Source organism: Sturnira hondurensis, unplaced genomic scaffold (genome assembly GCF_014824575.4).
Source record: "Sturnira hondurensis isolate 20B ecotype Veracruz unplaced genomic scaffold, ASM1482457v3 Scaffold0018493, whole genome shotgun sequence".
NCBI classification, from domain to species: domain Eukaryota; kingdom Metazoa; phylum Chordata; class Mammalia; order Chiroptera; family Phyllostomidae; genus Sturnira; species Sturnira hondurensis.
The window spans coordinates 1595941-1617429 of record NW_028091124.1 but is presented as its reverse complement, the minus strand read 5'-3'; the positions used below and the strand labels follow the sequence as shown (position 1 = coordinate 1617429).

Sequence of the window (21489 nt, the reverse complement as noted above, 5' to 3'; positions counted from 1 at the left end):
TTCCCGGACCCCCGACGACGTTCTCTCCTATTCTGACCAGGCCCCCCGATAGCTCCATCATGGCGGAAGGCAGGCCAGGGCCCGTGGGGTGGGGGGTGATGGCGCTGTGCTGCCCGATCACCTCTGATGGAGGCCGCCCTGGCCCTGCCGCCAGCCCACGTGGCCAGACACCCTAGTGGGGGCCTGGGGGCCTGCAGAGCCGGGAGGAGCTCCAGGGGCTGAGCAGAGCACCCCAATCCCACCCTACCTGCAAGGGCAGGGCCCAGGAGAAATCTAGTCCAGGTCACAAGCGTCGGTTTCCACGGGGAAAGCAAGTCCACGGGGCAGGGCCTGCGGGAAGTGTGCGCGTCCCAGACGCATCAGACCGGAAGGGACAGCGGGGCGCAGGAAGCGCGCTGCGCAGGGGAGTGGCCAGCAGGGCGGCGAGGGGGCCGCTGTGAAAGGAGAGTCCCAAACGCGGAATGGGAAGTTCTGTTCTAAAAAATCTTCCTATCATCTTTAATCGTCTCTATTCAGTTTCCCCCCAGCGTTACTTTAAAGACTCAGACAAATAAAAATAAAAATATACTCGCTTTATTTACCAATTTTCTAAAAGGCAGAAAGTCATAAAAAGACACAAGCAGCCAAACCAGGGATTGCACTGGGCGGAGGAAGCTTGGTTTGCGCAGGAGCGGAGCGTGGTGAGGCCAGGCCAGGAGTCGCCACGCGGCCTCGGAGGCCTTTTACGTCTCCGAGGGAATGTAGTTAAAAAAAAAGGCTCAGTTTAAAATCGAGGACGTTTTCAGAACACCCGTGTAAGCTCACAGACAAAGGAAAGACGACTTGAGACATGGCGCCGTGTAAACAACGCCACAAAATGCTCCTAGGGCCGGCCTCTGCGCTCGCCGGCGCTGCGCAGTGCGCGGAGGTGGGTGCGTAGCGCTGACGGTAAACATTCACGACGGTAGAGGAGGTTTTGGCAGGTGGTGTTTGCGGGACACCCGTCCCCGGGTGACGGCCCGACTTCCGTGGAAGGCAGGACGCAGTTGGCAGCGTCTCATTCCCACACGCAGGCAGGAATGTGGGCACCTGGAGGTGAGAGTACTTCGTAAAAAAAGCTAGACAGTGTTTCGCGTTTGAGTTTCTGAGGAAGAGGACTCATTCAGGAGCAGGACGGCTTGACTAGGAGAGCCACCTGGCTGGAAGGCGGCTCCGTGGTCCTGGCTGCGGCTTCCCCATCCGGGAGCAGGGGAGCCTGCCGCCTGGTGGGTCCCTACGCTCAGTGCGGGGAAGACCCACTGTCTCATCAGCGGGTGCTTCTCTTCATTCCAGGGACCGATGCTGTTTCTCCCACACAGTCTCTGGAGCATATGGCCCAACATGAGGCTCTGCAAACAGCCGGGCAGAATGCCCTCCCTCTTCCCCAAGGGTCCCCAAGGCCTGAAGGTGCCAGAGGCCCTGGGGGACACCACTGCAGAGACAGGAAGCCTTGCCGAGTGAAGGAAGGCTCATGGAAAGGCTGGGGCGGGAGAGGCAAGCTCATTGCACCGGCAGCACAGACACCATCCCGAGGGCTCCCTGGGTTGGTGGCAGCTCTGCCAGGGCCAGAGCGGGTGTCTGGGGCGTCTTAGCTAGAGAACACGAGTGGGTCCTCAAAGCCTAGCCTGCAGACGAAATCGCCTCTGCAAAGGGATGGCCGACCACCTGTTTCCATGGACGTGCTGGCTGGGGTCCGAAATGGAGCCAAGGATGACACAGGCACCCAGGAGGGCCAGGGCGCACGTGGGTCTGAGGGAGCTAGTCACGCAGACCACCGGCCTCATCCGGAGCCGGCCTGCCCAGACGGCTGCCACTACTGCTCCTGAAGACAGAGCTATCGGTTTGCTTCACACCTTTCGATGCGACGCATTTGGAAAGCAAGTCAGGAGAGGCTGTCATCTTCACTGAGTAGTTTTAAAAACATCTAGTTTGACTAGATGATACTTGAGATAAAAAGCAGCCCCAAGAGAGGACAGGATTTGAACTGCACACACATCCCCGGCGAAGCCCCGGGTGGGTGTGGCCTGGCGTGATGTCTGGGGACACCCCATGGAAGCTCAGTGTGGCCTTCGGGCTCCCGTAATGCCCAGACGGCCTCCCCGGCGCTTACAAGGGCGGATTCAGTCTGAAGTTGTATCCCAGCAAACTGTCTTCCCCGCCCCTCCAAGTCCACATTTACATTTTAAATATAAAAATGTATTTCTTTCCAAACCCTTCCCTCCCTCCACAGTTTTAAGTCACCCCTCCAAAAAACTGTTTCTTTGTCTAAAACAAACAAACAACAAAAAGTATGTCCGTCCATCTCCTTAGAAACTGATGTCAAGCTCTGTCCTCTTCCATCAGCCTGGAGGAGTGCTGGGAGTTACGTCTGCCCCTCATTTCTGGGGCTCAGGGCGGGTCCATTTTCCTTCCCTTCGGGGTCTGTGGCTTCGCCGAGTCCCAGGGGAGGGCTGTCTTCCTCGTACGGCAGACGGAAGTCATCGTTTCCCCTGCTCTCACAGTAAACACATTCCTTAGGAGAAAAGAACATGAAGTCAGCACAAACGAAAATGTCGTTCACACTGAGTGAGGTGCGGGTGACCGGGTGTGAGCCATGAGGCCGCGGAGGTGGGCCGGCACCCGCTGAGGGGACCCCTCTGCAGAGGGAGCCCCCTGCTCTGGGAGGAGGCCAGCCCCACTCCCGGGGCCCCTGCGACCCACCACCCTGGAGGCTGGCCCTGGGGAGTCTGGGCCCTGGGGAGTCTGGGCCCTGATGGGAGGAGAGGCGGCTTTGCATAGACACAGGCTCCGCCCCTCTATCAAGCTCCGCCCTGTGCCTCTGCTTTACCAGCCCCCCCCACCCCGCCCCCGCCCCTTAGGCCGGGAGTTCAGTGACCAGCCTAGGTCTTCTCTTCCGTGAACTGGGGACCCAACAACATAAGGGGGACCTCATCCCCCACGAAGCTGAGGTTGGGCTATGCAGGGCAGACGGAGCAGGAACGGCGGCGTTCCAGTGGCTGGAGGACACTGGGACCCGACAGGAGTGGGCACATGGGTGCAGACAGGGACTCAAAACACTCTGTGAACTGATTTAAGAGAGAGCGAGCAAGCTGTTGTTCCACTTATTGATGCGTTCACTGGCTGGTTCTTGGATGTGCCCTGACCGGGGATCGAACCCGCATCCTGGGCGACTCGGGAAGGAACAGAGACAGAAGGGGCAGTGGAGTTGGGCAGGTATAAGGAGCAGAGATTTAACACTCCTGCTGTTTCTGAGCGGCCCACCTGGGTGTTAGGGTTCATGATAGAAGTGTTCTTTTTTAAAATGGGAAACATTTGAAAGAAAAATTCAAACTTCAGCACACAGTGGGGGTCGGAAGACCTCTGGGAACGACGGGAGGGGTTCTCCGAGGCAGACTGACAGCGCAGCAGTGTCCCCTCCCCCCTCAGCAGTGTGAACCTTGGCGCGTTCCCGTGCAGGGGCCGGCTGCGCGCAGAGCGCCAAGCGCGCCCACGCAGCCCATCGGGACGCCCCCCCCAGAGGCCGGGCGGCGAGCTTACCATCACGTCCACGGCCTCAGGCAGGCCGCCAGCGCGCACCCATGGGTGCACCTCCTGCAGCTCCTGCTTCTGCCCCTCGGTGAAGCGGGGCTGCAGCTTCTGCAGCAGCCTCAGCCTCGCCCTGTCCTCCTGCAGGACGGCTTCCGGATCTCTGCTCCGTGCGTAGAGAAACGAGAGCGCTTTAGGACTCGGCAGTCTCTGTGCTTCTCTCAAGAACACTCTTTCTTTCACTGTTAACAGTGCAGTCTCGGAACCTTTTATTTCCTGCAGATTTCCTTTTCGTTTACAACAGGTCGCTCCCGTTAAGGTAACTTAACATCCCAAGTGCACAGCCTGTGGTTCTGGGAAAACCAGTCCCAGTGCGGATTCTACTTTCACTTTAAACTCACGGGAGCTGGCTGTCCGCAGGCACTTGGTTCTCTGCACAGGGTGGTGAGTCTGGGAGGTTCCCACCAGGAGGTGGTGGGGAGACTAGCTTCCCTTGCCCACTGCCAGCACGCCCCGCCCCCCCTCAGGGGCCTGGCTGCCCTGCCTCGGGGCAGGGCTCCACGGGGCAGGGCTCCACGGGGCAGGGGCCCTGAGTGTTGCTCACAGCAGCCTGAGCTGGAGTCATGGCTGGGGCCCAGCCCCAGACTCACTATGGGGTGGCTGGCGGCCACGGGCTGGTCACCTGCCTTGACACCTGTGTTCTGCCTCTCTGACACCCACACCCCCTTCACCCCGCAGGGTTACGGGGCAGCAGAGCCAAGGAGGCAGAGGTGGCACAAACACTTCATCAGTGTCAAGTGCAGCCCTGGGCGGGGGGGGGGTGGGGGGGGTCGCCAGAGGCCTGAGTCACTCCATTCAGTCTGAGAGGCTTCCAGAGGGAAGCCCCCCACTGGTGGCCTGGTTTGGGGACCCCCTAACCCAGCCCTGCCCGTGTCCCCAGGAAAGGGCGGTGGGCAGTTACCGGGAAGGCATCTGGTACGTCATCATGATGCTGTCGTCCACGTCGCCCATCAACAGCCAGACGGGGTCCTGGAGGACTCGTTTGAGGAGGCGCTCGCCCTCCCGCACGTCCGCCTTCACGTCTGCCCTGTGATTCTTTTCCGAGGAGTCGACGCTGCCGAAGTACCTGCTGGTGCGGCTGGTGTTGCTGCTGCCTTTGGAAACGGGGGTGGAGGCTCAGACCACAGACGCCGAGGCCGACCTCACAGGGCGTGCGTGTGGGCAGACACAGGCCGGGTCGGGTGCAGAGAGGCCTGTTTGGAGAGGTGCGCCTGTGCAGGGGGGCTGCCCCCTCCCCAGTTCTCAGATGGCCTGGACTACGAACAGGGGACACCGGCTGGTGCCACAGAGGGGGCTCTCCTGGGGAGGCTGAAGCAGCCCTGGTGGAGCCCATCCTAGAAATGAGGAGGGCTAGGCCTTCCCTTGCACTCAGCCCCTCGCACCAAGCCAGGCCATGGAGATGCTGGTTTGGCTTCGTCAGCAAGAGCCCCTGGAGGGGGCAAGGCCAGGGGCGCCGGAGAAGGGGAGGCTCACTGGGGACAGCAGGGCCTTGGAATGTGGGGAGGGCACCTGTCCCGTAGAGCGGGTCCAGATCACACTCCAGCGACCCGGTGGGTACAGCATGTGATCCAGACACCAGGCTCCCCAGAGAGAACCAGCTCAAGAGGAACCCTGACTGGCCCTCCAGGCAAGCAGAGGTTCAAGTCCTGCCGTGGGTGACATGGAGGTGAGCAGGTGTGAGGGACAGCTGTGACTGGGGAGGGCCCGCCCACCCCCTGGGGGCAGAGCACCTGCCTGCCCATCAGAACAGGGGGGCCCTGAGCTGGCGCCCATGGGCCTGGTGGCTCTGGTGCAGCTGGGCCCCACAGAGTGGGGGAGGTGCAGGCTGTCCAGGGGGGCCCGGGGAGTCTTCAAAACGCACCCCAACCCCAGGACCCAGGCTCCCAGCGCCGCCCACAGACCTGTCCCACTTCTGGACACGCTGCAGCCCGGTGAGCTGGAGCCCAGGGACTCGGAGGTGGCGGAGGCCCCGCTCCGTGACAGGGCCGACCCCTTGGCCGAGCAGAGGTCCTCTCGCAGCAGGAGGTCAAGCAGGTCGCTGGCTGTGGAGAGGCCGTCGCTGTTCTGGGCGTCTGAGGGCTCCTGGCACTTTGGGGACACGGGGAAGACACCAGGCGGGGCCCAGTCAGGACCAGCTCAGGGTGACTGCCTGCACAAGGTTGCTCAGGGACAGAGCGCGGTCTTTGCAGCCAGGTGAGCCGGCCACAGCCGTGTGGACTACAGTGAGATGCCACCTACTTCCACGGGGTTTTGAGAGAGTCACACGTGGATCCAGGCGGGGGGTGGGGGGTGGGGGGAGGCCTTACGCTTGTTCCTCCCGCAGAGCAGCTGGGAAGACAGGAAGAGGCCGCCCCTGGGGGCAGGGCCCTGGCTTCCTGCTCCTGGGGTCCCCCTGGAACTGGGCCTATGGGCCAGACCCCAGCAATAGGAGCGGGGAGGGCAGCAGGCACACTGGTAGGCCGAGCTGTGCTTCCTGGGTCTCCCTCCCTTCCTGGGGGCACAGGCAGGGGAGCGCACACGCCCTCTGTGCGGCACCCACGGAGGCACTGCCACAGCCACTCAGGCTGCCACACAGCGGAGCGGGGAGGGCGGCAGGCCCACGGGAAACCAGCATTCCAGGGACAGATAGGAGCAGCGCAGCGGCGCCCTGGAGGCGCGGCAGGATGGGGCAGCCGCCGGCTTTAGAGCGACATGTCCCACGAGAACCACTGCCCCCACGACCTCAGAGGAGCCGAGTCCTGACATTTAGCCCAACTGCGCTTTGTCCCCACGGCTTTCACTTGAAATCTCAAGGCCTGTGACAACAAGCTGCCAAGTCACCTGGGCCATGTGGATCTTGCACTCACCATCAATCAATCTCCCTTCATTTAGACCCCAAGACGATACAAAGCGCCCCCCATCCCCGTCTCCTCTACAGGGGCGTTTAACTGGAAAACATTAATCACGTAGTCATGTCAAACTGAAACACCTGGTGGGACCCTCAGTCTAGAAAACACCTTCATCGGAGAGGCAGACCTACCGCGGGGGCTGCGGGGCCGCCCGCTGCGGAGAAAGCGCGGCAGGGAGTCCTTGTGGTCGGTGGCACCACCAGTGGCCAGTTCCAAGACGTGCTGGGTTTGCAGTCCGGTCCCGCCCCCGCTGCCCCCGAGGCCCCTGCAGCCCCGGTGCTGCCCTCGGGGGCCTCCTCCAGCTGTAGCAGGTTGAGCTGCAGGGGTGAGCTGCTGCGGGACTGGAAAAGTGGCGGGGAGGCCCGACCAGAGGGCCCGGTGGCTGACGGTGGGGTAGCCGGTGTGGCCACACGGGACACAGGTGGCCCACGCTCTGCCCGAGGACAAGGGCAGGGCTGTTTGTGGGGTGAGGTCCGACCAGGGAACTCAGGCTGAGGGGCAGGGACCATCTGGCTGGGGAGGAAGGCTGGCGGCAGGTTCGGGGTCACTGGGGGGAAGGGATAGCTGGGTAACACCAAGGCCATGACTGGGGCCAGGGGGGCAGCGAACGGCGGGGGCTGGACTGCAAACTCATGATGAGCGTCTGTCGGCAGAGCGGGCACCCCAAAGCTGGCGTGGGCCTCCATCGGTGTCGCCATCACCGCCCCAGGCGCTGGCAGGATGCCAGGGGCCGGGAACACTGGCAAGGAGTAGGTTGGCCCGGGTCCGGGGAAGGGCGTCGAGGGGCAGCTGGACTGGGAGGTGTCCGACGGCGACCAGGCTGTGGTGCTGAGGCCCACCAGGGGGGGCCGGTGGGGTACGGGCCCCCCAGAGCCAGTGCTCTCAGAGGAGTCTCGGGGCTTGGCCCGTTTGGGCTTCAGTTTCCTGCTCTTGCTGGTTTTCTTCCAAGACGGGTCTACCCCAGAGCTGCTCCTCGGCCTGGGAGCGGCTGCAGTGACGGAAAAACACGCAGTGTGAAAAGGTGAGCGTGCACCTGGTTCCTGTCATGCCAGCTCTCAGAGACTTGCACACTCCACAGCTGGAAGGCGCCTGCTAGTTCAACAGCCCCTGTCCCCAGATGTCAGCCTGGGCACACCAGGCACACCATAGGGTTCCCCTGACACTCACTGCCGTGAGAAAAGTCAGGGCAAAACGCTAAGTTTTTACGAAACCAGACTCAATCAATTTAAAGGACCACTGTTAATTGTAAGATCACATTTCTTGTTTTCTTCTGCAAGTAAAATGTCATTTCCTTTATGAAATAATGGCCATGACATGTGGAATCAAAATGGCCTTATTTGTCCAAAGGAAGTTAAAAAGCTGGCCATTCTGCACTGTCCCCCAGTACTGGCTTGTGAAACCTGAGGTCGTCAAAGCCGATTGGTCAGTGTCCTCAGCTTCCCCACTGAGAGTCCCCACAGGGCTGCTCCCTGCTCCACCCGTTGGACAGGGCCAGCCAGAGGGGCTCAGTGGCACTGGCCTCGGAACCAGTATCTGCTTCTCTGATGACAAATGGCTGGGATAAGCCTTCTCTAGCAGGCTAGAGGGCCTCGCCCGGTAACAGGAGGGACTTTGGGCACGTTTGCCCGGCCTGGGCCGGCACCAGGAGTCCTGTCGACTGGGGTGGGGGTGGTCACACCAAGCCTGGCCGAGATGGGCAATGGGGTGGGTGCCAGGAGTTTCTTCTCTCGAAGCACGCAGGGTGACTCGGGGCTCCCGGAGCAGGTGTGTGGGGACACCTGTCAGCTGTGCTGGGGGCCCCACCCCTTTGCTACGGGCTGCAGGTGAGAGAGCCAGGCAGAGGCAAGCTGCTTGGAGGGTGGTGTCTTGCAGTTTAGGCCCTCTGGTGGGCATTCTTCCAATGAGAAGAGTGTCCCCTATTGAGATCAGTGGCTAGGGCTCTGGGCCCTTGGGACCCCAGCCCAGAGTCTGGGGGCAAGGAGCTGGGACTCTGTACCAAGCCAGGCCCACTGGGGGGTCTGCCCAGGGCTGGGGGCAACGCTTGTCTGTGATTTCCTCAGGTGTTCCCTGGGGCCTGGCAGTCACCCCAGGTCTGGGGGGGTAGGGGGTGTCGGCCTCTCTCACTGGGCAGACACTCACTCCGTGGTGTCTGCCCCGAGACCCAGAGCAGCGGGGCGGCCCTCTGCTGCTTGTCGCCCAGCTCGCCAGCCCTCAGTCTGGGCCAGGCCCTGGAAGCCCAGGGAAAAGGCGGTGGCTTTGATTGGCTCCACCCCGTCTGTGGGGTCTGGAAGTGGCTGGGGTCAGAGCCAGGCTCCTGGACCAGAAAAGGTGTGAAGAAGCCAGTCTGTGCTCCCTCATCCCTTGCCCTTCAACCCCTTGGTTGCTCTTGGCCTAAAGGGCAGCTGCATGCACCCACAGGTTCTGTCTGGCTTCAGAGGCTGCAGCCTGGGGCTGTCAGCCCAGCCAGGAGGGGCTGTCTGCCAGCGTCAGCCTGGGCTCCCCCCTCCCTCAGGGGCCAGCCCCAAACACCCCTCAGCACCGTGCTCACTGTTTCTGCAGTGTCGGCTGCGGCCTGCCTGGGCCTCTGGGAGCCCTGTCTGGGTGGCTGAACTGAAACCACTGCCCGGCACTCCACAGGGCTGGCCTGCGACTGTCACCGCTGTTTACAGCGCCATTCCCGTGGGGACATGAAATGGCAAAGTCCCCCCAGCTGTCTGACAAACTCAGGTGTTCTGGGGACACTTCATACTCTGAAAGCCACACTGGACTGAGCACCACTAAGAAAAAGCTCCCTTTTTTTCAATCCCCATTCCATTCAGGTACCACCACCTACCTCTGTCCTTCGCCTGCCCCCTGGACCTTTCTTGTAAGTAGTAGCGGCAGCGAGAGTGGAGGACATTGAGTTTCCTTGTTTCCTTGAACTTGAGCAGGAAGTTCTGCTCCTCCTTCTGGGTGTGGGCAGCCAGCACCTCCTTGGTGAGGCCCAGCCTCCTGAAGGGCTCCTTCTCCGGGCCGAGGCCGCAGGGCGGGGCAGCACCCCCCAGGCAGTCCGGAGACTCAGGCCCACTCACAGCGTCGTCCACCATCTCTGTGGGAGGGGACACAGACCGTCCATCAGCAAGGGCCGTGCACATGGCGTTAGGGAGCAACTGAGGGCCCCACACTGAGACCTCTGACACTGACAAGCCCTCGCGGGGCAGAACCCAGGGCACATCCCTGTGGCCTTCTGAGAGCCCACAACCAAAGGGAGACCACGATGACAGACAGCCCACTGTCCGGGCTCCGGGGCTGGGCTCCTTAGGCATCTTGGGCTTTGATCTCTGATGACAGGGCACTCCCTGGCTGTCCTTGGCTTCTACAGCACAGCAGTCTGAGGCTGCTGTGTGTCCCCACCCTGTTTCAGACCACGCATGGTGGCCAGGTCACCAGGAACTGGGGCCTAGACAGGACGAGGCAGGTGGATGTGACGACCGCCCTGGGAGGGGACTGGACACCAACTGTGACACATGCTCTCTTCCTGGCCATCTCCCTCTTCCCGGCACAGCCAGTCCCGGGTCCTCCTGGGGCACCCTGGGGAGCCAGCCACGCACATAGGCAGCCCTCGGCTGTGCCTCCCTGCAGACCCGTACATGGCCCCTTCCCGCCCTTGCACAGGAAAGCGGAGACACTGCTGAAGGGGCGGGTTAGGCCCAGCAAGGCAAGCAGGGACGAGGACACAAGTTCCCAGGGCCGTGTCGGCCCAGCGCCCAACAAAGGGAGAGTCTGAGGGCCCTGCAGGGTCCTGGGAGGCCTGAGCTCCGCCCCCCCCACCCCACCACTGTGTGTATTTACACCTGAACAGAAACGGCCAGCAGGTGGCGCCAGAGCACGCAGGGATCAGGAGGGGGGAGCCCCGCCTGCCCGACTTGTCCTCAGACCCCCTCGAGCTAGGCTGTGGTAGGGTTCTCCTGCACGTGCCTACACGAAAAGAACTTTTTAGGGTGGCGGCCAGAGCTTCCAGTTACACTGTGAACACAGATGGCCCTTCATGCCATCCACACCCCGGTCGGCGTACCTAGCTCCGGCTGAGGCTTCTTGTCACCCACGTGCACGATGGTGCTGCTGTAGCTGCACTGGCTGGTGAGCGACACCACGCTCTCCGCCCTGCCCGGCAGCGGCAGTGAGGTCAGGTGCGCACCGACGTCTGCGTGTCTGTCCACCCTGGGGGGCACTGCTGCCTCTGTGAGAGAGCACGGGAGACACACGGATGCAGTACAGCAACCCTTCCTCGTAAGAAATGCCCCCGGCTTGCCGGGCCCAGGACCCAGGAGAAGCGATGGTCTGCACACACCGTGGCGCATGGCAAGTAGTCCCCGGGTGCTAATGCGCGCTGGGGAAGGTGGCAAGAACATGCCTCAACGGGAGCAACTCAGCTCTCACCCCCGGGGGTGTCTGGGGGGCGGGCAGCTGGGCTGGGCCGGGCCACCGTGCTGCTGGGAGCCCAGGGCCTGGAAGGCCTGTGGGGAGGAGCCCCCCAGGCAGCCAGAAGCCAGCTCCCCCTCCCTGTGGGTGGGCACAGACTGCCTGTCACAGCGTGACTGTCCAGCCGCCCATGCTTCTGTCACAGTGGGGCCCGATTTCCAACTATGGCGATGACCGCCAGGGACACGAACACCATTTGAGTGGCCTGAGAGGTAGTCAGCCTGAGCTAACCCCCAGACACAGGAAGTGGCCTGCCGGAAACGCCTTTGGGGCCCCGGGCCTCGGGCGGCCGGCCCCCAGGGCTCCTGTTTCAGAGTCCAGAGCCACCGTCACCTCTCTTGGCAGAAAACTTGCTGTTGTCTCAGCACTTCGGTCATTTCCCAAAGAGCCTGCACCCACCACTGTGTCCCCCCCCACCCCCCACCGCTGGTGAGCCAGTGGGAGGGCCAAAGGGGACTCAAAGCCTCCTGTGATGCTGGCTGTCACCGTGGGGTCTACACAAGCCACTTTACGGCCAAGCCCTAAACCCCGTACCTGCAGGAGGGGGCCCGGGGCTGCCTCTGGCCTTCCGCTTGTCACTGGCCTGTGTGGGCACGCTCCCTGGGGACTCACACTTCCTCTTCAGGGTGGTGGTCTCATTGCAGCTCTCCAGGTACCTGCAGGGTGAGGGGGTAGGTCACAGACAGCTTCGCCCCACAGCTGGCCGAGACTGGAGGACGGTGACCTCCAGGGGGCAGTGGGAGGCGCCCGCACCTGATGACGCTGTCCAGGCAGCTAATCTGCTGATAGGAGCCGGCTGGCTGGCCCTTGCCGGCCAGCTCTTCTGCAAAGGCAGCTTTGGGTGGGCTGACGCCTGGGCTGTCCTTCTCCACGTCCCGGAAGGCTGTCGCCTGAGTGGGGGACCCACTCTGTGCATCTACAACGGCAACATTGCTTCCGGTCAATACTTGTTGTCCCCAAAGAAAACCCTCCGAGTATTTCTACCTAAAGGTGAGGCTGGAGTCCAGACCGGGTGTGGCAGACACCAAAGCCCCGAGGGGCAGGAGCCACTGGGCTGTCTGAGGAGGGGCCTGAGGCGGTGGTCGAGGGCCCGAGCTCAGTGGCACTTGGTCTGGGCTGGGCCCGGGGTCAGGGACTGGCAGTGGGAAAGGCCAGGTCTTGCTTGTGCTCCTGGAACTCTGGGGGCCGTACGGTTAGTCAGCCTCCCCCAGCTCTCAGAGGTCCGTCAGGCCTGGCACAGCCCGGCCCCAGGAGTGAGGAGAGGTACAGCGGCCTGAGGGCCCTGCAGTCCTTGCCCTCGGCACGCACCCTGCACGCTGCTCCCCGGGGCCTCGCTCATTAGTGTCCCCAAGGCCCAGCAGCAGAGGCAGGCGCGGGCCTGCGCATCCCGAAGGCCAAGAGCCCTGGCAGAGGCGAGCTCTGGCCCCAGGTTCTCACGGGAAGCTTCTGGGAGGAGGGTGGCCCGAGCACGGAGGGCAAGTAAGAGCCCCCTGGGGTGCTCCTGTGCATGTGTGGGCGTGGGCTCACCTGCACCAGGCACCGGGCCCCTGGCCGCACTGCAGGGCACCAGGGTCCACACGGGAACACGGAGCTTCGTGGGGAAGGGGCAGGGCCCTGCCGCCCGAGGGACGGGGGATCCCCACGTGGGTAAAAGGTGCCCTCCTCCCTGACCACGGTGGAGGTGACAGCCAGGAAGGCCTTGCCAGACTACAGTTTCACTAAAGGAAACAAGCAGTTTTTTTTACCTGTAGCAGACTTTTTCTGTTCTCCAGATTCATCAGAATAATGACTTTTGGTTTTGACCTTGTGACCATTTTTGGGAATTGCCTTGAAGAAAACCGAAATGAACACATCACTTTCCATCAGAGACCCCGAGGCCCCACCCCAGCCCCTCGCCGAGGGGAGGTTCTGGGGAGACTTGGAGGACGGGTCGGACCTCGCCAGCTGTAACATGCGTGGAGCAGAACGTGCCCCCTCCCGCAGGGAGATGCCCTCTGCTCCCTCTGCCTGCTTTCAGAGATTTTCACTCAAAACTTCCACTGCAGGTCTAGCTGCTTCGGCTCTCAAGAGACGATGGAGTCAGCCCCGAGCACAGAGTCTAGGAGCAGCGTGAGGGGCCGGTCTGTGGGGTGGGGGTGGGGACCACAGAGAGGGACCTACGACTCTCCGCCGGTGCGCCTCCTCGTGGCCGTTGCTGTCGCTGGAGGAGGTCTGGCTCATGAGGTGCTCGTGGGAGCCATTGCTGCCCAGGCTGCCGTAGCCGCTGGAGCCGCAGTGGGGCACGGGCTGCGGGGAGCAGACAGGAGGCGTGGGTCCAGGGCTCGGGGCGCTTGGGGTTGTCCCCCATGGCCAGGGGCACAGGGAGGCCAGGAGCCACCTGGGGGCGCTGGGCGAGGTGGTGCTGCGCTGCATGGGGGCCCAGGGTCAGGCTGCACCAGCCTCTCAGCCTCCACCTGAAGCACCAGGTCCCTGGACTCCAGTTAGTGGGGAGACCCCACTGAGAGGAACTCCATTCAGCCTTGGGGTCTGAGCCCAGGACCTGCGGGCTGAGCTGGGGAGCGGAGAGGGGGTCCTGCAGCTGCCAGCCAGGGACTGCAGGTCAGAGACACCCCCCCCAGAAGTGCAAGGCTGGGGCCACCCAGACTTGACTGTGGGCGCGACGGCTGTCCAGACCTGGCACGGACTCCACCCCAAGCCCCCACACTGCGGGAGAGAGAACAGGCCCCGGGGTGCAGGGTGGGGCAAGGCTGGGTGAGACCCAGGGCAGTGCTCACGGGGCCCGCCAGGGGGTGCTGTGGTCAGCAGGGCGCCCACCTGCAGCAGCAGCCGATGGATCTGCTCTGTGAGCTCATGGACGCCCGCGTGGGGAAGCTGCTCCTCTGCACGTGGGGGCGCGAACACGTCCTCGTTCAAAGGGCCCCTGTGTGGGTTCCACCGTCCATCAGGCCACCCTGCACACCCTGTGGGCCTGCCCCGCCCCCCCAGCTATGCCACAACCTGGGGCAGGGGCAGGGACAGGCCCCCCGGGGTGGTCCCCCAGTGCGGCCCGGGGCCCGGGGAGCACGCACACTCTGACTCGGTGCCGCCCAATGATGAAGGAGATCTTCCGGCTCCAGGGGTTGACGAAGCTGGACCAGCTGCTGTCCAGCGTGACGTACTCCCCATTGCGGGCGCGGAACCGGAGGGGCGAGTAGTCAAAGGGCTGCCCACCGGCCTGCACGACTGGGAAAAAAGACAGCGTCTGGGGCGGGCGGCAGCCAGGCCCGAGAGAGGAGACCTGCTGGGGTGCCAACTCTGGGGCCGCCAACACCACCCCGCTCCCGTTCAGCTTTCAGCCACAGCAAAGGGCGGTTGCCAGCAGCGTCCTCCATGTCAGGAGCCCACGCACTGCCAGCTGCGGCTGGACTTCTCCAAGCGCCGCCTGGGTCTGCAAGGCCTGGGCGTGGGGGCACACCGGTTGTCCACCACCCCAACTTGGCCTTTCCCTTCCCGCCAAGGTGGGCCCTGGGACCCCTTCTCCCACCTGCCAGGGACACCAGCAGCGAGAGTGAGGTGCTGCTTGGGCTGTGGACCACAAAGGAAGCCACAGACAGTGCCGGGACTGGGGTGGGTGGCAGTGCCCATCGCCCATACGCTGTGAGCCGGTCGGACCCATCCCTGCCGAGCACTGACCCCAGGACACACCCGGGCATGTGCCGCTTTTGTCAAAACCCTGGGGGTGGGGGACAGCGTGAAGGGGCCCTACTCTTTCTGTGGATGGTGAGCATCAGGGGCCTGTCACTGGGGTGCAGCTGCAGCAGCACTGGGGTCTCCATCAGGTCCTGAGGTAGGTAGCCCAGGAGGGGGACTGCCCTGCAAGGGAAGTGCACATGGGGGTCACCGCTGCAGCCACGCTCCAGGACACATCCGAGTGCAGCGTCCCAACGGGCCAGCTGACCACTCCGAAACCACCCATCTGTTTATGGGGAGAGAAGCAGGCCGCAGGCTCCCCAGGGATCGGAATTTGGGGATCAGGCCAACAGAGCAATAGCCTTTGACTCCATGGCCCCAGGAAAGAGGACAGTGCCCCCGGGGCCTGGAAGACAGCACCGGGGCCCCAGGCGGCCCTGCAGGCGGGAGCCGAGCACCCCACGTCACAGCTCAGCTCCAGGAAGAATCCATTGTAAACGAGCTTTCCTTTTTCTGCTCTGCAGACCCTTCTCTTCTCTGTGTTTCCTAAGTTTGGCCAGACGTGGCCTGGCGGGGTTGTTTTTAACGAGTTTTGCCTGCACCTGGAGACCACGTCTCCGTCCAGCTCAGGAGGGTTTCCCACTCTCGTCCCTCCATGGGGGCTTCCCTGGCGTCACTGTTCTGGCCTGGAGGGGCGTCCTCTGTGCCCACTGGTCTGGTAGGAGCTGTCTCAGTTTGTTTTCTGGGAAACACTGCGTGTCGAACTTCTGCAGAGCCTTCCTGCCTGTGCTGGGTCCCGGCCCCTCTGCTGTCCCGTGCCCTCCCCTTCTCGTGAGCTGCAGCTCAGCCTTCTTCCCGGCTAGTCCTTGAGTCCACACAGATTTCCAAACTCTTCTGCTCACGTGGAAGGACACTCTCCTGTGAGAGTCGGAATGTGCCCCCGGCCCCCACCCCCCACTCCCCGTGGTGCGGAAGTCTCTCAGGCCTGTGTTTTCCTTTGGCCGGATGTACAGAGTGTTCCTGATGTCCTCCGGGCTGCAGGCCTGGCCCATGGGGGCGGGGGGCTCGGTAACAGAAGAAGAAAGAAGGGGAAAGGGCAGGGAGAGAGGGGGAGGAGGAAAAGGAGGAAGAGGGGGAGGAGGCGCAGCTTTGCTGGGTGTGGCCATGGGGGGGCGCCTATAGCCTCCCACACAAGGGGTTGCCAACCCTCCTTCCTGCACGAGACTGAGTAGACTCCCAGGCTGGGTTGCAGACAATTCTCGGATTTTTGGAGGAACAGAAGTTTTCCCGGGTTGCCCTGCAAATGCAGCTCCACCCTTGGGGACCCTTGTCAGGCAGGGCTGGTGGGGCCTGGGGACCTGGGCCTCCAAGCTGCCTCTGCCCAGTCCTGCCACAGGTGGCCGGTGACGTGCCCCTAAGCAGCAAGGAGCTGGAGGCTGCTGGTCCCTGGCTACCCGAGACCGGAACTTTCCCAGGAGGCCCTGTGGCCTGCACCCAGGGCTGGGAAGTGGGGAGGACCTGCCCCTGGACAGCACCTGTGGAGGTGACCTGGGCCCGTTGCAGAGAGCTCAGTGTGCTGGCGCTGCTCAGGCCACTTCCCGTGCATAGGCCGAGAACTCCCTGCCCTGACCAGGGCCCACAGCCTGCGGCGCTTTCTGTCTCCCCGCATTCCTGCCGGAGGAGCCAGGGGCAGCACACCAGGCCCTCAGGTGTCTGTGCTCTCGGACCAGCTGCAGCGTCCTGGCTGTGACATCCATGGAGGGGCCTGGGCGCGGGGCACCCACGCATGTGTGGCCATCCCAGGCGTGCCATCCCCACCCGCACCGGGGCGCAGTCGCGTCCAACTTGGAAACGAGAGGCCCCCTCCCAAGTGTCTGGTTCTCGGGGTCACGTCTTGGGAGGCTTTTGGTGTGATCCCCAAGTAGCTCATTGCCTAAGTGCACATGGGCGTTTCTGTTGGCTACCACGAGGAACGCGCAGGCCCAGTACCAGGTTCACTGAGCTTCCTTCGTCCTGAAGTGACCGCCGAGACAAGGCCACACACCGAGTGTCTGGGGAGGGGCCTGCGGGCCTGAGGGCGCCGGGCTGGCTCTGAGACATGCGTGTCACGAGTGCGCAGGGGCAGGGACAGTGCCCTGGGGCTTACCTTTCGTCCACGTCCTGGAACACACAGCTGGGTGTGTGTGTGGTCGTGAAAACCCTCTTTTCTGGAGGAATCCTAGGGGCTGAGAGAACAGAATTCGGCTCAAATGTCTGACTCTGAGAAACACGTACGCCAAGTGGTGACAGGATGACGACCGGAGGCCACGTAGCCTCCAAGTGACCAGTGCCACTCGAAGGGGACGGGGGCTTGGCAGCCGCCCACCGCTCTGGGGACCAGCCGGGCCCGGGCGGCCAGGAGGCCAGTTCACGTTGGCCTCTTGGGGAACCCGGCGGCCAGGCCCACGCCGAGGCTTTTAAGGTCCTTCGAGATGAGCTGGACAAACTCTTTTGTGACATTGAGTTCAGCGCGTGGACTCGAACTTCTCAGCCACCGTCCCCGTGTCGGGACTCGCCGTCCCCAAGGTGGGCAAAGGCAGCGTGCACGACAGAATCACACATCCAGATCTCCACTCAACCCCCAGACTCATGGATGAAACATTCAAAATCCTAGCTGTTCCATTCATGAAGGAGACTCTGATCATTTAGGGGAATAACCTGCTGGAATCTAAGTGACCCTGTGACCCTTGCTGGGATGTTCGGAAGACAACACTCTGTACGCAGGGTCCCCTCGAGCTGACAGAATGGCGCACACCCAGGACATTCCTACTGCTGGGAAAACACCCTTGTGGGAGGCACAGCCACCACCGCGCGGGGAGCGCCGAGGCACAGTGAGGCGAGGCCCCGCCATCCTGGGACTCTGAGGTCCCAGGCTTTGCTGAGCTGCCACAGCGAGACCTGTGGCTCTTGGCCAGGAGCTGTGGCTGGTTTGAAACCTGTCGCAAGCTACTTGGAAGGGTCACCGGGAGGGTGGGATCAGGATGGCAAAGTGCCTCAAAGAACCCAGATCTGGGTTTTTGGGGGCAGGAGGTGGCCAGTGGAGTTAGCAGGGCTGGGAAAGGACACCTGGTGAGAGACCCCGCTGTGGTGACTGGGTGGTTACAGGCGGGGATGGGGCACAGCAGGAGCAAAGCTTGGGGGTCTGGGGTGGCCTTCGGGCAGGAGCCGGCAGACCTGGTAAAGGCGGGACCGGCCAAGGAGGGCAGGTGGAGGCTCAAACTTTCTCGCTTAGGGGTGGGGGTGGGGTGGAGTTCTCAGTGGTGCTGGTGTCCCCGGCACGGAGGGCCCAGGGATGAGGCCTGGGGGGCACAGGAGTGGCAGGGACTTGGGCACCAGACCTGTCAGGGCTGCTGCCCCTACACGGACGGAAGGCAGTGACTGGGGAAGGCAAAGGACCCACAGTTATGGTGACGGTCTGAGCATGGGTGACAAGTGTCAGCATGCAGGCCCGTGACTGTGTGGGGGGTGGCCAGGAAGGGTGGGTGACACGGGCGGGCGTGCTAAGTGTCGAGGGACAGGAGGCTCTGCCCAGGGCTGGGGAGCTGGGCAGAGCCTCCCACAGACAAGGGTCTGACCCGCGGGAGGGGCTGGGGCCCAGAGGAGCCCAGGCGGCCCAGGCCTGCCATCACCTTCGTAGCCTGAGTGCACCCTCTCGGCCAGCAGCACGCAGCACAGCTGGTTCTCGGTGCCCCGCTGCTCCGGCACCTGGACCAGGTACGGCGTCATGCGGAACGGGTGGTATCGGACCTCGTTCTCATCGCTCTTCCTGACGCTGGAGAGAAGGGCGCCATTAGAGGGTGGAGTCAGGACAGGAGGAACGTCCCTTAGTGCTGGCTGTCACCTCTCAGCAACCCCTGCACTGGTGGTGCAGATGCCCGCCAGGTGGAGCTGGACAGCTGCCTGGGACTGCAGTCTGTGTCCCTCCCCACTGAGGAGCTGGGCTGCTACCGTGCGCCTCTGTCCCGCCCTCGGAGTCCCCGTGATGTGCAAGCCTGAGTTACCAGCCCTGGGCAGTGAGCAAGCCTTTGAGCCCATCTCTGGAGCCATTTGCATTTTAAGGGGGGAGGGACGCTGCTCCAGCAGTGGGGTCCCAGCCCAACTTCTGAGGGCCCCAGAGTGTGTGTTGGGGGGGCGGCCCTCTGACACTGTGGTGAGGTGCTCAGCCGGTTCCCCATTTTGGGCCAAAAGCCTGCTGGGGAAGCTCCTGGGCTTTCCCAGGAAAATGCGCCTTTTCAAAACACGCACACGTGGAGCAAAGCCTGCACACACTCCGGGGGTCCTCCGGGTGCACACGCCTCCCCAGGCGAGGCCCTCTGGCCCTTTCCCAGGTGCCGGATGGCAAAGCCAGTCTCCGCAGGCCCCGCGGGGAGCTCAGGGTGGACGGGGCTGGAGGGCTGCAGGGGTGATGCGCCATCTTAGCCCCACACATTTAAGATGCAGCAGCTCGACCAGGTGCTTCCACCCACTTTGCAGGCATCCACGTGCTGCGTGGCCCCCCCGGCCCCCAAAACCAGGTGCAGGTGAGCTCGGGGCCCTTCCCAACTCCGGCGAAGCAGGGGTGTGGGGAGACGCCTGGGCCCCCTCCACCTCCCACCAGGGCCTTGGGACGAAATGGCCGTTCCATTTCCAGTTTAGGAAGCTGGGCTTACCTGATACGGCAGAAGAAAGACTTCTCCTCCACACGCTCCTGAGCGAAGGAATCTGGGAGAAAACCCCCAAGTCAGCACCCAAGACTGGCGCCCTGTGTCAGACTGGCAGCTGTGGAAGCCCAGCTGGCGCCCTGTGTCCCCTGCCCCCACGCCCGCCACAGTCAGAGCCCAGGTGCGGGCTGACCCGCCCAGCTTGGGGCCTTGGGGCGCTCCCTCCCAGCTCTGGCTATAGGGGAGTCGTTTCAGGAGTGTGTCGCGTCCCAGGGGCAGGCAGGAGTCTGCCACTTTGGGGTTGGCACCGAAGCCGCCGCAGACGCGCTGATTGACCACTGAACTCTGCGAGACGCTCTGCCTGACAGGCAGACCCTTCGCACACAAAGCCGTAAACATGGCGACCCATCTCTCTGGGGGGGTATTCAGTTCTGATAGAAAGAGCGGCCAGATTTCCACAGCTTACATCAGTCCTCTCACTAACTTCTTTAACAACATGCCCAGCAGGAACAGGGGTCAACAGGGCGACCCCAGCACAGCGAGGGGAAGGGTTTCCGGAACGAAGGGCGTTCAGATGCCGACCACTCATTCAGTCGTCTCCCCTACGCCGCAAAAATGAGGGAAAGTAGTGCAGTCACCAGACAGGGAAGCTATACAAAATGACAGGCCGGGACAGGCCTCCAAGACGTCACCGGGCCTTTCTCTCTTACTCGGGCAAAAGCTCGTCACACCCCTCAGGGACAGAGGCCCCCCCGGACATGCCCTGCGTGCTCCAGCGATCTGGCCAGACAGTCCTCGGGTGGCATTTTGGGAGCAAGGGGATGGCTCTCCATCTGGAGCCAAAAGCGAGTGTCCTCTGCCTGCCAGTCACCCAAGGGTGACTGCGCTTCTGGGCCTGGGGCAGGGGCTGCCGTCCCACTGCAGCGGTGGCACAGAAAAGCTGGCCCCTGGGCCACATTTACAACTGAGCCTCATCTGCCTCCTGTCTGCCCCTCTGGGCACCTTGGAGATTCTGCACCTCATCTGCCCTCAGCTCTGCAGTCTGAGCCCAGCGGGGCCGACACTTCACTGGGGTGTGCCCACTGGCCACTCTGGGCACTGCAAGCCAGAGGGGCTGTGGGGACAGCCCGGGCTGGAGCGGGGGCCGCCCTCCTGCGGTCCCTGCTGCCAGGGCCCTGAACCAGGTTTCTGCTGAGTCCTGTCTGGTCACCTAGTCCCCCACACCTCCTACGGGCAAGACCCGTATGGGTGCCGGGGATAGTGCCCAAGATTTCCGGACTCAGTCCCACAGTCCCACTGTCCCGCTGGAGGCAGCCACGGGCACACATAGTTAGCAGTGGGAGCCCCCTCTGTGGACACCCCCAGATGTGCCCCAGCCCACCCACACTCCGTAGACCAGGCCGCACGCCTGCTGCTCAAAGCCACCTCACGGGCCAAGGCCTCCTGCATCTCAGGAGCCTCCGAGACGTTCCCCACTCTCTGAAATGTGTGAGAAGACGACCTTGCTCCCTAGATCGACTCTGAACAAACACCTCTGGACCTCTCGCTGAGGACAGAGGGTGGCGATGGCAGTGGCCTGGTCTCTGGCCGAGGAGAGGTGGCCTGTGCCCCCTGCCTGCACCCGGGCCGCACCTGCCCCGTTGCGGACGCTCCAGGGCGGGAGCCTGTACGGCGTGGTGGAGCTGTGGAACACGCTGACATCGTGGGGCGCCAAGAACTCCACAAACTTGGCGTCACGGAAGATGTCCCTCTTGCAGTGGAAGATGGAGGCCACCTGGTCGGACACGTACAGGACTTTCCCGGTGACCAGGGACACAGCTGCAGCGAACATGTCCTGGAAGGACGCACACGCTGCTGGTGAGTGGGAGGGGCGTGAAAGGAAGGGCGCTGATGGGGCGGGTCCTGGGCCCCTCCCTCAGTCCTGACCAGAATAACCCTGCTTCCCGCCTGTGTAGTGGGGTCCAAACAGTACTGTTTGAAGAACATCGGGGTTCCACTGTGAAAAGGAACCCAGGGTTGCCAATCCCCCAGAGATGCCCATTCAGGACTCTTGGGCATGGAGCCCGCAGTGCCAGGGCTGGCTGATTTGAGGGGGAAGGGCCACGCTCCCCTCTCCCTCAGTCACCTGGGCTGGCGTGTTCCTCCCCTGAGGTGCCGGGGGCTGCTGGGGGCTCCGGGCCCTTTGAGCT

The 21489-nt window shown here is 63.0% G+C and overlaps 1 protein-coding gene across 1 annotated transcript in view; it reads right to left on the bottom strand.

Annotated features, from left to right (window-relative positions):
- Positions 1-551: 551 nt before the first annotated feature.
- Positions 552-21489, bottom strand: part of PER2 (period circadian regulator 2) — a 29840-nt gene continuing 8902 nt past the window's right edge. Inside the window, exons 6-23 of the mRNA XM_037069192.1 lie at positions 20933-21134; positions 19310-19361; positions 18290-18432; positions 16768-16846; positions 14698-14804; positions 14021-14174; positions 13767-13872; positions 13113-13238; positions 12698-12779; positions 11706-11868; positions 11487-11608; positions 10546-10710; positions 9325-9579; positions 6623-7479; positions 5505-5691; positions 4505-4697; positions 3556-3706; positions 552-2530 (exon numbers count right to left, since the gene is read on the bottom strand). Coding sequence (XP_036925087.1) covers positions 2381-2530; positions 3556-3706; positions 4505-4697; positions 5505-5691; positions 6623-7479; positions 9325-9579; positions 10546-10710; positions 11487-11608; positions 11706-11868; positions 12698-12779; positions 13113-13238; positions 13767-13872; positions 14021-14174; positions 14698-14804; positions 16768-16846; positions 18290-18432; positions 19310-19361; positions 20933-21134 — 3294 coding nt within the window. The 3' untranslated portion in view covers positions 552-2380. The remainder of the gene's footprint in view (positions 2531-3555; positions 3707-4504; positions 4698-5504; positions 5692-6622; positions 7480-9324; positions 9580-10545; positions 10711-11486; positions 11609-11705; positions 11869-12697; positions 12780-13112; positions 13239-13766; positions 13873-14020; positions 14175-14697; positions 14805-16767; positions 16847-18289; positions 18433-19309; positions 19362-20932; positions 21135-21489) is intronic.